General features: G+C 53.6%; 6 protein-coding genes across 6 annotated transcripts; 3 read left to right on the top strand and 3 right to left on the bottom strand.

Moving 5' to 3' along the window:
• Window positions 1–98: 98 nt before the first annotated feature.
• On the bottom strand, window positions 99–2,629 carry CABS01_02682 (arsenite efflux transporter; the record flags this gene model as incomplete). Its single annotated transcript, XM_060536060.1, has 3 exons — window positions 99–443; window positions 523–2,465; window positions 2,554–2,629. 3 exons carry the CDS (start codon window positions 2,627–2,629, stop codon window positions 99–101), a joined length of 2,364 nt encoding a protein of 787 aa, XP_060393972.1.
• Window positions 2,630–4,513: 1,884 nt separating this feature from the next.
• Window positions 4,514–6,313, top strand: CABS01_02681 (uncharacterized protein; the record flags this gene model as incomplete). Its single annotated transcript, XM_060536059.1, has 5 exons — window positions 4,514–4,551; window positions 4,635–4,771; window positions 4,824–4,970; window positions 5,029–5,541; window positions 5,595–6,313. The coding sequence occupies 5 exons, from the start codon at window positions 4,514–4,516 to the stop codon at window positions 6,311–6,313; spliced, it is 1,554 nt and encodes a 517-aa protein (XP_060393971.1).
• Window positions 6,314–6,879: 566 nt separating this feature from the next.
• Window positions 6,880–8,439, top strand: CABS01_02680 (CoA-transferase family III; the record flags this gene model as incomplete). The annotated part of the gene is made up of 5 exons (XM_060536058.1): window positions 6,880–7,050; window positions 7,107–7,138; window positions 7,196–7,322; window positions 7,374–7,878; window positions 7,934–8,439. 5 exons carry the CDS (start codon window positions 6,880–6,882, stop codon window positions 8,437–8,439), a joined length of 1,341 nt encoding a protein of 446 aa, XP_060393970.1.
• A 960-nt stretch (window positions 8,440–9,399) lies between these two features.
• CABS01_02679 (uncharacterized protein) lies at window positions 9,400–11,199 on the top strand (the record flags this gene model as incomplete). Its single annotated transcript, XM_060536057.1, has 3 exons — window positions 9,400–10,641; window positions 10,699–11,014; window positions 11,111–11,199. The coding sequence occupies 3 exons, from the start codon at window positions 9,400–9,402 to the stop codon at window positions 11,197–11,199; spliced, it is 1,647 nt and encodes a 548-aa protein (XP_060393969.1).
• A 782-nt stretch (window positions 11,200–11,981) lies between these two features.
• On the bottom strand, window positions 11,982–12,941 carry CABS01_02678 (uncharacterized protein; the record flags this gene model as incomplete). The annotated part of the gene is made up of 2 exons (XM_060536056.1): window positions 11,982–12,639; window positions 12,709–12,941. 2 exons carry the CDS (start codon window positions 12,939–12,941, stop codon window positions 11,982–11,984), a joined length of 891 nt encoding a protein of 296 aa, XP_060393968.1.
• A 982-nt stretch (window positions 12,942–13,923) lies between these two features.
• On the bottom strand, window positions 13,924–15,289 carry CABS01_02677 (uncharacterized protein; the record flags this gene model as incomplete). The annotated part of the gene is made up of 2 exons (XM_060536055.1): window positions 13,924–14,745; window positions 15,035–15,289. The coding sequence occupies 2 exons, from the start codon at window positions 15,287–15,289 to the stop codon at window positions 13,924–13,926; spliced, it is 1,077 nt and encodes a 358-aa protein (XP_060393967.1).
• Window positions 15,290–15,809: the final 520 nt, after the last annotated feature.

Raw genomic sequence — 15,809 nt, 5'->3', positions numbered from 1 at the left:
GGGGGTATCTTTTGGATCTCTAAAACGTCTCCAGTCTTCTATATGATGGCCGTCAACTCATGAACCTCGCCCAGTCATCTGCTTGATTGATATCAAGCTCACAGCGGATACGCATCGTCCGTTCGAGTAATGTAAATCTCCCCAACCAGAACCGTGCAACCGACCGTCATGGCAATGGCGATGATGGGTATGTTCTCCCTTGCAAAGTCCCTCCTGCTGACAAAGATGTGCTTTCTCTCCAAAATGTCCCTCCACAGCAGGCCAGCCAACGATGCGCTGAAGGCGGTGCTGAAGGCGCCGTAGTTGACTCCGAGAGCCATGCTGTAGACCGTCGCCCAGAAAGTGCGCTCGCTGATGGGCACGCCATTTTCTCGGTGGATCTGCTGCCACGCCTGGATCACGCGGGAGAGTAGGATTGTGGTGCCAATATTCGTACCCGCGAACTAAAGAAGGATCTCAAAAGTCAGCCTTTATGCGGTAAAACTTCTTGGTCAAACCAGATCTGGACGGGCAAATACTCACGTTGCAGAGGATGACCGAGAGGAACCCCATGCCACCAATGGCACCAATCGTTCCCGTCTTCTCAACCCAGTGATCCCATCCGTACGCAAACACCGGTACCCAGCCCTTGGTGACGAGAGCTTGCACAAGGACGAACATGGCAAAGGCAAAAGGGACGAGGGCGAAGGGTAGATGAGATAGCACCGCCATCACCGTGGGGAATGTCTCTTGTGACCAACGATACCCGTCCTTGAAGCGCGATACCAGCGTCGCCGGTTGCTTCTTGGAGCGGAAACTCGAGCTTCGGCGGGATTGTCTTCCAGTGGTCCCCTTCTCAATATCCGTAACCCCATCTGGCAGCGTTTGTGCTTCGCCAGGCCCACTGGCCGCAGCTGGCACAGCTCGTCTCCTACTTTCCGTAGAACCCTCGCTCGGTGTTTTGCTGATATCGGCCTTCTCCGTTCTTTCCACGGCTGTAGACTGTGAAGATATGAGCTGCGGGCCTGCATTGCCGGTCACACTGTCGCTGTTTCCCGATGCTGGGATTGCTGGAGTAATCATGAACTCGGCATCAGTAGCGTTCCGCTCCGACGCATTCGTGCTCGAATCGTTGCTGACTGGCGAAACCTCCTCATTTGCAACTCCGAGGCGTTCCTTATCTTCCAGAAGGTCGGTATCTTGGATATGAATCTCTGGTCTGGTTGCATGTGACATTGGCGACACCTCTGTCGTCTCTTGGGCCAAGCTTGTGTCTTCTTGGCCCAATATGCCCGCGTTGCCCTTCTCTCTAATGCCTTCCTCTGCCCTGACAAGCTCCTCGTCCTGTCCCTCTCGTCCCTGTTGTGCTATGCGGCGAGTCTCTTTTCTGTGGGACCAGCCGAACGCCAGGTCCCAGCATAGCATGATGAAAGCGGCCGGTAAAGTGACCCAAAAGACTTGCAGGTGCTGATCATCCTTCGGTTTCACGTTTGCGGCATTGAGAGCCAGGACCGTAATTAGGGTCACCGACATGACAACAGCGCCAAAGGCAGCTCCTCCCTTGTCAAGCCAGGGGTTCAAAATCTCAATGGCTGAGAGCAACTGTGCTTGCGGACTGCTCTCGGGCGCTTGATCGGCATTGCTTGCGGCTCCTCTGGGGTTCGGGATGTTGGGGTTGACGGGCTTCGATTGCATGGCCTCCTCTGGCGGTTGAAACATCTCAATGGACTCGGGGATGAGCTTCTTGTCTGCAAAGATGATGTAGAGGAGAAACGGGAACAAGACGATGGCCGTGACGACGACTGGCACAACCATGTTGGCCGTGTACTCGACGAACTTGATGTCGAAGGCACCTGCAAGCACGAGGTTGGTCGGGTTGGACGAGACAAGAATGGCTGAGGCGATGTTGGCTATGGAGAACTGGGTGAAGATCCACGCTCTTGGGTACTTAATGTTGTTCGAGATTCGGGTCATATAGGCGAGGAAGGCCGTGCCGGACAAGATAATGGGATCGTTGCCGATGAAGGTGCCCAGGCAGAAGAAAAAGGCGTAGAGGTAGAAGAACAACCGGTAGCCGACCTTGCCTCCCCATTGAAGCACCTTGAGTGCCAAGTACCGAATGAGTCCCGAGGCGTCAATCGAAATGGCAATGTACGCCAGCGTCAGAAAGAAAACCATGATATCGAGAGGATGGATGCCGTTTTGGCCAATGGTTCCGTCGTACACTTCCTCCCTGCCAATTGCCAAGATGGCCAGGAGAAACAAGTCGGCGATCAATGGCGCAGTAATTGAGTTCATTGGGAAGTCGAAGCGCTTGAAACGCTTGCGTCGAGGGGATATTCCCTCAAAGCGACCCTCCTTGAAGTCATCGTGAGTGTCTTCCTCGCGCGGTATCACCCGCAGCTTGCGAAGCACCTTCAACACCGCATCCCACAGTCGCGCAGGAACGTAGATTGGGATGTGGAAAGGGAAAAGTACGACGATGTCTGTGCGCCCATTGAATCAATGAATTATCCATTTGCGACACATGTGCGATGCACATAAAGGCTTTTCAACGAAGGTACCACGACTTACTCGCAAGGAAGAAGGCTATCAACGTCACAATTGACCTCCATTCTCTGATCTGATCCGTCCGTGTATCGATGGCCATCGTAATCAATTAGAGTACGTGTCGAGACTTCGAGCCCTCATGGGGCCCAGAAATCAAGCGTCGACGAGAGAGAGAGGTTTAGGAAATTCGCAAGATCCATGTACGGAGTACTTCTCACGAAGTCTCTGAACGCGGTGAAGGAGGCAAGAACCACCGAATTGAGATGACGGGGGAAAGTGGAGCCCTTGCACCTATATTACCCGCCTTGCCAATGAAGAAGGCGCGGGTCATTCACTTCGGCCATGTCCTTCTCCAATTGACGTCGCCGCTTCATTCGCGGCGGGGGACGATCGGTCCGGGTGATTGACGTTCCTTCAAGTCTTCCAAGTTCCAGTTTGGAACCAACCTAACACTGCCACCTCGCGCCTGAGCTAACGTTGCAAGGAAGAATACTGGAAGCCTGATGATCAAAAATTACGTTGAGCATCTACATCCTCCCTGCACTTCCATCTTCGCTTCTATAAGCTTTGCCTCTTCTTTCTTACCGTCATCTTGATAATGTACCGTGCGAAACTGACTGGTTCAACCATAGAGGAGGATTCTCAGCGCATCAAGTACGAGATATGCTAGAACAGAGTCGACCGCAGAGACCTAGAACCAACAGCCAGGCTGCCCGAGCTAACATCATCCACCCACGTCAGCGAGATCGCCCGGCCATGTGAGGTCCGGGGAACGAGGAGACTCGAGAAGGAAAAGGCACTAAGACCTGAGACGGGGCGAGCTGGCGGGGTGGCATCAACGCCCGACTGGCGAGTTGATCTGGGCCCTAGTGCCTCAACCGGCATAGTATCCTGCACGGTTCCAATGCCATCAGCAAGCATCAGCAAGTCAGCGTGCCTCCGATTGAACATTGTTTCTCGTCAATGTCAGAGCCGACAGGGCACTGCAACCTCCACTGGCCAGAAACAGTTGACAATGCGTCCCTAGAAGCTCTCACATCTGCTGTGTTCCTATCCTTATGGGGCTTGGCGTTGTCGATTCGCCGGTCGGCATTTTGCAGCGTCAGATTCTCAGCGATGCTCACCTAAAGCACCTGCCTTTCTGTATCCTACGACTCGATAACATGATGAAGACGGCAAGATGGGCAACCGAATCCTTTTGCTGCGCCACCACCGCGGGGTTTCTGGAATGCTTGCCATCTGAACCCAAGCTTTTGCCCCTTGCGCCGTTGCTCTGCACTGCTGGCTGAGCCGCACCGGAAGAGCAAGCGAGCACACGAGCACCTTCCACTCACAGCCTTACCGTCAAGTGAGGTAATCAATGCCAGCATTGGACGGATACTCGGGCAATCGGAAGGGAAGGTGAACTTCTTCGGATGGAGGGGCGGGAGACGACCTCCATGTCTTGTCCAACTACCGATTAGAGAGGCAGCAGAAAGCCGTTTTCGTCGATTGACTATCTACAACTTCCACCGTTGCTACCGAGCAGGAAACAAAAGAAAGCTTATTTTACCGAGCGTTCCCACATTAGATGGTCGAACCACGCTGTGTCAACCTTTCGGGAGAATTGATGGGACACGCGCGATGCCACCGCTTTCACCTGCCCCTCTATTGCGTGCCATCATCAGCCAGCGAGCCACAGATCAGCTCACCGCGTCTTGCGGATCGTCACCGGATTGCATAGAGGTTTTCTGCGGATGGCCAGTATCAGGGCAATATGGATTTGGCCAGCGAATCCTGTGAGCGATGCTTCTCTTTCTCCACTTTCTAATGCAATGGAACGGGATTACATACAACCTACTAAGCGGTGGGCAAAACCGGGGACAAGTCCGAGGCAATCGCCCAAGACCTCATCGCTGTGATGCTGTATCGGCCCTTTATACCTCGCTTTCTGTAGCAATCCAACTCTCGCTGGTTCGAGATTGGACACAGGACGAGTAGAGCGATGCGTGAATTGTACAAACACAACCAAAGGGCGAAGACGTTGCCCATCTGCAGCTTTTGAATCTCCTCGAATAGACGATGCTCTACCATAAGCGGGCCATAGCTGACATAGGGTGATCTAGGTATTACATTCTTTTGGCAGTATGCGTATTAGCTCGTGGAGAGAAATGGATCAGAGATGTCTGCATAGCAGCGGCATTGATCTTACCAGCCGTGGCTGCGGTGCATGGGATCGTTCTTGCTGCTCTCCACGTAAATGGTTAGTTTGGAGCAGAAAGGTCCCTAGTTTCTATCTGACACTCATTGCCTAGACGCTGCCGATATGGATATCTACGGGGCGCTTCAATTCTGCTCCATTGGCATTCTCGCAGTTCCGTTGACGGTCAAGAAGTCCGAGACGTACTTCCACGAAAAGGGACGCAACACTGTCTTTGTGTGGACGAGTCTGTTACTAGCAGGTAGGAAGCTAAACCCCCCAGAAGATGTATTTGCTCAAAGGCTGACCAACATTTATAGGTCTCGTGAGCTTGGCTGTCGAGTTCTACCGATCCAATTCTATTCCCTGCTATCAAGACAACAACGGCAATCCAATATCGTCGGACCCGAGAAAGTTCCCTTACGGAGACAGTCCATTATGCGGTATTACCTGTTCCCAGACAGACGGGCCGTTTTCTCGCTTGAGGCAAAAGGCTGCTAGTGAAATTTTCGTGGTGCCGAGGCCGAACGAGCTTCGATTTGGAAACGCCATGTTTCTCGCGGTGGCATGTTGTGTTCCGGCCATAATCTCGCTCATCTCTATGAGAAACAAGATCGTTATCACCGATTGGATCAAGAGGCAGAACGGGCCGCAGAAGGAAAAGGGAAACGAATCCGATGAATCCAAGGATCTACACAGAACGTTTAGCGGGTTCCTGAATCTGATCGAGATCTTCGTTTTTGGCGGCGCTGCCTTAGCCATTCTCATCCTCGGAGAGATCAATCTTTGGAGCCCCCAGATGGACTATCATACCGAGCCATTTGGGAGCGTTGGTGAGTTATATATGCCTACGGGATCTCTCTGTCGCTGACCAGTTCTCTTCCAGGCCAATGGGGCACCATTGTTGCAACAGGGCTAGCAATCGTGGGATCATTCCTCATTTACCTCCTAGACGGTATAAACGAGGCCCCGAAAGACCCGCTTAGCATCTGTGGCTGCGAACACTGTCGATTGATCTATGATCGGGCTCGAGAGGTAGACTCGGAGTCTTTCCAAGAAAGTGAAGATGGGCATGCAGACCACATTGAGCATGGCTTGCCGCCACTCACGAGCACATCTACGCGCGGAACTCAGGCAACCAAGCAAGGTCCGGGACATAGACGAAAGGTCTCTGCCGGCCTGGTCAAAGTTGGCAAATGGTTCGGCAGCACTACCGAAGATCCATTTGGGGCCCCCGACTACAGGGAAAAGCAGTGGCCAGAAGTTCCTGGAGAGCGGTTCAGAAGTTCCGCCTTGAAAGACACGGCTGAACAGTACAGCACATACCGAGAACATGAACCACAGGAGCCAGTATCACCAGGACACCACTCAGGAAGCGAAGGCGGGCCCGCGACGCCACGACCTATATCACCCATATCACAGGAATCGCCATTGTCGCCTCCGCCACCGAGCAGAGCTAGGCCAAGGAACAACTCGGAGCCTGTTTATTCACGATCGCCATCGCGGCGGCGACCAGGCTCGCCTTCTTCTCCGGCTGGATCGCCTGAAGGCCCGCGAACTCGACGCCGGCAGACTCTTGAGGTCCCTGGGCAACGTCATTTGTGAGTTTTCAAGACAACTGGAGGTGACCGAGAGCAGCTGAATGCTGTACAAGTTCGGGATCGAGAAGTGCTGGGATGACGTATTTAGTTTGAAGATGGTTGGCCAAATCCGTTGTGAGATTTCTTGTTCTCCTTTGCCCGCATTTTGGGAGGCGTTCGGTGTCAGTGCTGCTCGATATCCGGCCAGAAGTACATAAACGCCATATGTAAGAATATTAATAGCAGGATAGAAGCTTGATATGAATGAGCGGCTTGCTTTGGTTCGATACTATGTCTGTTGTGCCCTCAACCGCGTTAACTTGCAGACGGGACATTTGAGGCCGAGTTTCAGAGCCGATGAAGGCAGTCTGTGATGGTCTGTGCTAAATTACCTAAGCCACATAAATGGCGACCAGGATAATGCCGAGGCCTACCCGACGGCATCCCCGCCAACGGACCGGAGCTAGACCGGGGTCGGAGCTGGGGAACCAAGTCGCCAACATCGATGATGCCGGTCTCGAACTTGTTCAACAACTTCCCCGCGAAAGCTTGTCCTCATTTCTTTTATGATTTTGTCTAAAGACCTAGACAATGGCTTCCTCATCACTTAGAATCTCCTCCCGGATAGTCTCCAGGGCTGCGCGGTCATGTCCGCAGTCCTCACGCCTTCCGACGGCGTGGCGTCGGTACTCATCGGTACCGAGCAATAAGCTGCCGCTTGAGGGGTATCGTGTGCTGGACATGACGAGAGTATTGGCTGGAGTAAGCATCATTACTCCCGTACTTCCGAAATTGGAAGCTAACATTGACTGATGTAGCCATACTGTACACAAATTCTGGGAGACTTGGGGTCAGTTGATCTCACCCATCTTCTCATACTAAGCAACTCGTACTGACGCCATTGAAGCGCCGAGGTGATAAAAGTCGAACATCCCGTTCGCGGCGACGACACTCGAGCATGGGGTCCTCCTTACGCAACCTACAAAGCCGGCTCCTCCAAAGAAGGACCCGGCGAATCGGCCTACTTCCTCGCAGTGAGTATCCTCCAGTCACAGATATGAACCGAGCTAACTCATCCACACAAGGTGAACCGCAACAAGAAGTCGCTAGGCCTCAACTTCCAACACCCCTCCGGCACAGAAATCCTCCACAAGCTCGTCTCGCAATGCGACATCCTCGTAGAGAACTACCTCCCCGGCACTCTCAAAAAGTACAAAATGGACTACGACACCCTCCGCGCCATCAACCCGGGCCTCATCTACGCCTCCATCACAGGGTACGGCCAAACTGGCCCGTACTCGGACCGCGCGGGCTACGATGTAATGGTCGAGGCTGAGTTCGGGTTGATGCACATCACAGGCAGCCGCGACGGGGAACCCGTCAAGGTCGGCGTCGCTGTTACGGACCTCACGACGGGTTTGTATACGAGTAACAGTATCATGGCGGCGTTGCTCGCGAGGGGGCGGACGGGGAGGGGACAGCATATTGATGTGGCGCTGAGTGATTGCCAGACGGCGACGTTGGCGAATATTGCGAGTAGTTGTCTGATTAGTGGGAAGAAGGATTCTGGACGATGGGGGACCGCGCATCGTAAGTTTCACTCGCTGCTCATTCTTTCTCATAGAACATGCTGACGTTGTGCAAGCCTCTATCGTGCCGTACAAATCCTTCAAGACAAAAGACGGTGATATCCTCTTCGGCGGCGGCAACGACCGACTCTACGGCATCCTCTGCCAGGGACTAAACAAACCAGAATGGCAGCACGACGCAAAATACGCGACAAACGCACAACGGGTCGCCAACCGCGTCGAGCTCGAGGCGCTCATCGAGCAAGTCACCGTCACCAAGACGACGGCGGAGTGGTTACGCGTGTTCGAAGGTAAGGGGATGCCGTACGCGGCGGTGAATGATGTGCAGGGCACGCTGGAGCACGAGCATACGAAGGCGCGGAACATGGTTGTCGAGATGGAGCACGAGGAGTGCGGGCCGATTCGGATGGTGAATACGCCGGTCAAGTATTCGGAGAGCGAGCCGAGCGTGAGGAGTGTGCCGCCGACGTTGGGGCAGCATACTGATGAGGTTTTGGGGGGGCATCTTGGGTTCTCGGAGGAGAGGATTCGGGCTTTGAAGGGAGAGGGTGTGGTCGGGTAGGTGGGAACGGGTATCCGCTTGCAGTGCGGAACTTTCACTGCAACTTTTACCCTCCAAGGGGTTGGGTTGTGAATCTCGAAGAGGGACCATGCAATTGGTTCAGCAGCAGAACAATACCTAGAGTAAGGTGATAGAAGATTATAAATACGGGCGTGCATGGCGTGACCGTAGTTCCGCCACGCGCAAGCACTGCAATTTTAACCCATCCAAAGGCCATTTGCATGACCAAAGAAGCGGATTTGATCGTTGATGTATGTTGTTGTAGTCGGCTAATCGGATGAAGATGCGTGCATCCTCCTAGCACTTGAGAAGCTGCAACGACACGCACAGCATTTCACTGCAATCTTAATCCCCGGAAGGTGGGATGCTATGGGCGTTTTCGATCGCCTAAGCCTGTCTGTTCACTGCACTACAATGTAAACTTGAACCAGCCCCAAGGTCTTTTGCGCACAATGCCTAAGATACATCAAAACAAGAATAAGAAGGAAGAAAAACCAAACGCGAGTCGAGAGTACCGCCATGTATTGTGCATGTTGCGCTTCTGGTCTCCGTCTTTCCTGCCTCACCTTGATTGGCCTGGCTGACCGAGGGACTCCAAGGTGGGAAGGCACGTAGGGTGCGGGCCTTCTCGGTGAGCTCGGTAAATGATGCACGTGACATCCGCGACTCACAGTGGTCGCGTGTTTGATGGCATTTCTGCGGTTGACTTCCTGCGTACACAGCAAGCCGTCATTATTTTCTTCTTTCTTCGAAACAGATACCCGTTGCCTCAAATTATATTCCTCATTAATCGATGGGCCAGTCTTTTTAATTTGAGCTTCTGCATCCAGAAGCTGGAATATCTCGTCCTTTGCATCACCTTCTTGCTCTGCTAGCTTCACCAGCATTCGATAGCTCTCACAAGCCATCCACACCTTACACGCCTGTATCACGGCACAAGCCGCACCTTTCAATCTCAACATGTCAGACCCATCGGCTTCAGACCTTATGGCAATCGATGCAGAAGCCACAGATGAGTTTCAATTCGCCGAAATTGATACCACAGTCGAAATGGAAGTCCTGCCCACGACGACCGTTCAAACACAGCCAGAAGATGTGCAAACAGCTCCCATCGAAGCCGAATCTCACGAGCAGTTGCCTGCGCCGATTGCGCAAATACAAATTGAGCCTGCGCCAATTGAGCATCGCCATGATGTACAGACACCGCCTCGTGTGTCAGCTCCTCCGCCAGCTATTGAACAGCAGTCGTACCAGCCACAGTTCTCTCTTGCGACTTCACGATTCATCATGAGTCGTCACAGAGGTGCTACCCCAGCATCACCACCGCCCCATCTCGTCGCAACTCCTCCTCCTCCTCCAACTCCTGAGGTCGCCCCAGAGAAAGTCGAAGATACACCCGTGGACTACTCGCACCTGCCTATGACTGTTTATCTCCCGTACGCAGAACCCCAATCAGTTCCGCCCAGCTCAGTGCCATCTTCTGGAGCAAAGCGGAAGCGCGCGGCAGCGGAAGATGAGGCTTCCCGAAAATCCGCAAACATCCCCGCCTACCAGGAACCCGCAATCCTCAAGCGTCCCGTACCTAGACCGCCGGTGAAGAGGAAGCGCACCAAGGATGACGGCAGCGGAAACCCAATGTGCGTCAAGTGCAACCGCATCTCTGCCCCAGACGGCAACCCCATCGTCCCCTGCGGCTGCGGCGAGGCCTGGCACCAGCTTTGTCATGACCCAGAGATCTCGGCAGACGCCCTGGGCGGCGGTTCCTCCAAGTTCAAGTGCGTTACCTGTAAGGAGGAGGACAAGCAGCAGGCCAAGTATCAGCGCGAACTTGCAAAGTACCGCGAGGCGAAGCAGGAGCAGTCGGAGTGGAAGAGGCACCACAACGAGGTGGAGAGGAAGCGCGAGAAGAAGCTTGCCACCCTACCACAGTTCCCTAAGCCGAGCCTCATTGGGTTTGAAGGAGGCAGTGCCAGTGGCAGTGAGGTGAGTGTCATAGAGACAAGCAAGAACTTTAGACCCAAGCTGACGCGCTTGCAGAGACGAGAGTACTTTTCAGGTCTCAAGAGGAGCGATCTCCTCAATCTCCTCTTATTCAGCGAACAAATCCACCCCGGCCTTCTCGTAGACGTCCTCGCCTCTGTCTCTAAGAAGCACCCCGACCTGCCTCTCTTCGGCTCGCCAGATTGGGCCGAACCAAAAGTTGTACGTCTTCCACCCTCATCTGCCCCATCCTAAAGCATACGGACTAACACAACACAGCAATATCGAGAGTCACAGCCCCGCCGCCAGCAAGATCACCGTCCGGCTTCCAAGCCCTCAAAGCAGCGGTCCAAAACAGGCGGCGTCCGCAAGATCCTCAAGACCGCACCCACCGGCGCAGCCGATCAAGCAGAGGCAGACGCCGAAGACTCGGAGGACGCACTCCCCGAATCCTGGCCTAAAGCCGGACATGGTCTCTACCAGCGGCTGAAGTCTGAGAAGGATGACCCGATGTTGTACGACGACAACGACGAGGAGGCGTTCAGTCACTTCATGGTTGACAAGTACGGGAAGCAGATTATGGAGCCTCTTGCGGGTTAGCAGCCCGGCAATCCTCAGTATGAGAGCTTCGACAAAGAACAGCGGGACAAGGCACTGGGATTTCTGCACAAAAAGTTGGCGGGCATCACAGATGGCGCTGCTCGTGCGGCGGCGACTCTTGGGGACGTTGATGCGCAGATGGTGGACTTGACAGGCGAGTCCGATACGGAAGCAGGCTAGCCACCTGCGTCTGCCACGCCCAAGGCTGATGCCATCGAGACCTCGACGAAGGGACGGCAGACGAAGCGAAGCAAACAGGCTGGCACAGTCGTCGCTGACGAGACCTACTCTACATCCAAAGAGATGGCTCACATGAAGCCATGGCACCTGTAAAAGGACCCCAAATAAACGCAGAAGTCTAGGCAGGGAACATTCGATAGGTGTAGGATTGTTACAAATGTCGAGATAGAAGGAAGTCTTTGTAGAATTGATACCCGCAGCCTGACTGCATTACATCAGCAACATCGTCTCACTCTTATGGTGCTTCTAAGTGCTTCTTAGAGAGGCTATTTGAAAGCATGTGATGTAGCTGTCTTTGATATGTTGGAGTCGGAACTTGAAAGTATTTAATGTAGCTGTCCTTGAGCGTTAATTTGGCGTACTAAGACTCACTGCGCGCTGATATACCCTCACGACTCAGTTCACATAACACCTTTTATTATCAGTGCATAAAAATGGAATGATGTGCTGCAACAGACGACGTCTGAAATACGTCCGTCTATCATTCATGCTCCCTGGAGAGAAATCAGACGAATTGAGGTAGATACTCGGCAAGACGAACCGATGTCGCCATCAGACGGACACGTCGTCCTATATGCCACGTCACATTTTAGATGCAAAAAAAAAAAGTAATAGTTGGCATTTGATATTGATTATCATTAACTAATGTAGGTTTCTTTTCGTGGCTGTAACTATGCTATGCCAGGTATCTTGCTTCCCAAGCCTCGTACTCCCGACGATCGTCATGCAGGCCTCATAAATGCAGGCGGAGGTGGCGATGAATCCTCGTTTCCCATCCCATTCCCCGGCCCCGTCCCGCTCGCGACGGAGTTGACGCTCGCGCTCACGCTGTTCTTGACTCTTCTCACGCCCATCCTTACAGGTAACCCAACCCTCTCCCTACCGACATCACCGCCGTCGCCCTCCTCAACAGGCCTCGCAGCCTCGAGATCGACGACACCAATCCGCTCAGGGCGCTCTCCACCCGCACTCCCGAGTCTCATCGCGCTCCCACCAGGCGACATCCTCCCTCTAATCCCCCTCCTTCTCCCATTCTCGTTCCCAAACACCTGTCTCGCCTTCTCCCCGTACCTCTTGACCTCTTTGCCCAGCCAATGCCGACACAGTAATACAAAAAGCAAATCCCAGAGCCCGATGCCCCAGAGAAACATGTACGCCAGCACGCGGCCATAGCTGTCGGACATACCCCAGTACGTGAACCCGCGCGCAAAGACGTCACCGAGGGAGATATAGACCCAGAAGATTGCGATGAGGGAGGCGCCTAGGACGAGGCGGATGAGGAGGGTCCAGCCTGGCCAGGGGTCGTGAGCGTGGACTATTGAGCGGGCGTCGAGGAGGATGTCTGTGGAGAGGATCGCGATCAGGGCAACGGCGGCGGGACTATTTATCACGGTCAGTATGTATTGAATATCGAGTGGATAGTAGATGTGAGGGGATATGGTGACGAACCCTGCGGGATATGTCAAAGGAAACGAGACGTTGTAGAGGAACCACGACATGATCCATAAGAGTATCGATGCGGCGGCGACGTGCGCTACGTCATTGGCGATTTGGGCGCGGAGCAGCCATCGCTTGAACTGTCGCGCCTGTTGTGCGTTGGGACGGCGAGGTCTCCGGACTCGGGTCCGGCTTCGGGGCGGCGGGGGGATTGTGAGCGGCGGAGGACGGTGGGGGCGCTCCATTGTGTTGTGGTGGTGGTGGCTATTATGGGTGTGTTTTTGCCCGCTGCACCACCAGAGATCTCGAGTTGGTTGAACAACAACACGATGGTCCGAGAGATCAAAGGCGGGCGAAAAGAGGTGAAGAGGATTGAGAGTTTGCGCGGGCGGCCTTCAGCATGATCCTTTCTCGGCGGTGACGAGTCCCGTTGTGTTTTTTCCCCTTCTTTTTTTCGTTTCTTTCCTTCCTTCCTCTGTTTCGACTAGTTTTCCGCTTGGAGATTGCCCAGCATGCCAGTGACGTTTTCTGTTATGAGAAGATGGGGACACCAAATGAGATTCGATGGGGAAAATATGTCAAAAGGGTAAAGGCGCAAAAAGCGAGGAACGAAGAATAGAGAATAGGTACTAGTGACCGACGCGGCGGATGTCTCAGACGGGAAGTAAAGAAAGCGATAAGGCAAGTTCGGGTAGTAATAAGAGTCGCAGTGCTGAACAATTATCGAAATAAGATAAACCTCGGGATTCTGGAACGTGGCATGAGATGACGCCGGGTGGGATGAGTGTTACTCTACGTGTTAGAGCGGGAGGGAGCGAAGGTTGGCGAGCAAGAGTCGTGACAGGTCCGAAGGTAAGAAGTAGACGCGGATTCGCAAAAGGTTCACGTCGCAGACGGGACGGTGTGGTGTTGAGTTTGTACTTTGATCTTTTCTTAAACCTGGGCTGAAGCCAATATTGGAGAGGTGGACGATTGGACGACCGTTTTCAGCCAAATCGGCGATCAATCATGTACGGGATGGGACGAGATGATGATGATGATGGGTGCTGGCCCAGGGCAAGTCCGGACAAGGTTTGAGAAACACGAAAACGATAAAAAGCGCAGAAACCCCTTCGGCGAAGAAACAGAGACAGCGACCAGCGAGGCGGTAATGGATCGATCGAGGCCTTCCGATGTATGTCTGGCGTTGGAAGATGTCGAAAAGAAGGAAAACAAGTCGAAAGAGACTCAGACTTCGGCCGGGCGAGCATCTGCGGGAGAACCTCGTGGTTTTGAGCCGGACGTCTCATGCGATGCAGATATCTCTTGGCTTCTTCTAGGGGGGCACCGGTCTCTCCAGAGTCCAAACCGAACCCGTGTGACCGTGTTGTTGGTGCAACGGAGCTGCGAGCTGCAACAGCACCGCGTCCCCGAATGCAGCATGCATCTTTTGGTCCTTGGTAACAGCCACTCAAAGCCAATGGGCCCTGCGCAGATCATACAGCTCCCCAACCCTATGCGTGCGCCCCCCTTGCACCGGCACTCGACGCCGTCCCGTGCAGTAGTCTGGTTTCCAGGGGCATCACGAAGTGCCACAACATTTGAACATGGACCGCGTCGTGCGGGGCCGCTCACCGGACTGTTCTTAGCTTCCACCATCTTTAGAAATAGCCCGTTGCGGCGCTGTCCAGTCGATGGTGGCCCCTGATGCCCTGGTGAGGCTCGGTCTGAAGTTTTGCCAAGCGCAACACTCTTCTTCGCTTCCGTGGGGTTTGTTACAAGGGGGCCCTGACTCTTGCCGTCTCTCCCAGGGGCCAGCAAACCAAGTTCTAACCGCCAGTGTCCATTCTCCGGTGGTTGTTTTCTGGCTCGGACGAGTCTCAGACCAGATGAACCTCGATCAATGTCCACGCCCCCGTCGGTGGCATCTTCCCAAAGCTTAGACAGAATGGCATTCGGACCGCCGCCCTGGACATCTTTAATTGTGTGCCGGGACCTGAACCCATCCGGATTCTTCGCAGCCTCGGGCCGACATAGGGAAGATAAGTCGATGATGGTTTCCCTGTGTGTCTTGGTCAGCGAAATGTTGCACAACGCCAATTGGTGTTTTCGACAAACCCTACTCGCCCATTTGTTAGTCAAAAATCATTTGAGTTGTCTCTCCACAGATCTGAGGAGTCATGTATGGCAGTTAATCCTTGCCAACGAAGCACAGCCTCTCTCCCTTCGAGACCTTCTCCATCCCATCTCTAAACAGCATGGAACCTGGAAACGAAACGTCGCTCTGCTTTCCGTGAAAGGCAATTCTGGATCCAGTCCGTTTCTGAAATTCATAGCGTGTATGCTATCGCTCTCAAACCATCGCAGCCGCACCATACTTGGGGACTGCTGAGCCAGGTCCTCCGGTACGCGGCATTGCAGCACGAGATCGAGTCGCGCAATCCTTTTCGTCCAAAGCTTTGGCATGATGCTTCATGATTTTGGCACCTGCCAGATAACTCTTGTCTTCGGCAAGCGACCCTGTTGGCTCGAACGTCCTAAAGTCCAGAGCAGACATTGTGGGAAATTCTCGATAATGCCATGTCCGATCTTGGAAGTATGCGCTGCAAGCCATCTCCGGCTGCCAATGCTTTTCGACAGTCGAATGCACACATCCAGAACCTGTCGTGGTAGGCAAGATGTAGTATGAACCTATTGACCATATACGTCAGATGGACGTTGCGGGGACCATCTGAAGCAGATTGCGAGGAACCGTCAAGCGGCGATGCCTAGACTAGAGCTGCAGAGGGTGCTGGGAGCTTACGACGATTGCAGAACCTTTCGCCGTTGACACGGTTAGAGTCAGCATTGCCTCGGGGATCTTTGGAGCCTTTGCCTTTTGATGGTCGCATATGCCCTTGTCGCCATCGGGATCGTTTCTGGCACTGGTTAACAACCAGAGCAATGTACGTAATACGCCGCAGACGGCAGATCTATCCGCTGTGGATTCGTCGAAAGAGACCGGTCTATCATCAAGTTGGTGTATAATCTCTCAGGTGAGGCTTGAAACTCTAAATCGCGGTCAGGAAGGCCAACGGATCGATAAGAAGTAGGAAAGTGGGCGATGATTTTGAGTTCAGCAGTTGTGGAGGGAG

The sequence above is a fragment of the Colletotrichum abscissum genome (genome assembly GCF_030869225.1).
Source record: "Colletotrichum abscissum strain IMI 504890 chromosome Unknown Scaffold_5.1, whole genome shotgun sequence".
NCBI lineage: Eukaryota > Fungi > Ascomycota > Sordariomycetes > Glomerellales > Glomerellaceae > Colletotrichum > Colletotrichum abscissum.
The sequence above is the reverse complement of the archived record's forward strand: the minus strand, read 5'-3'. Positions and strand labels throughout refer to the sequence as shown.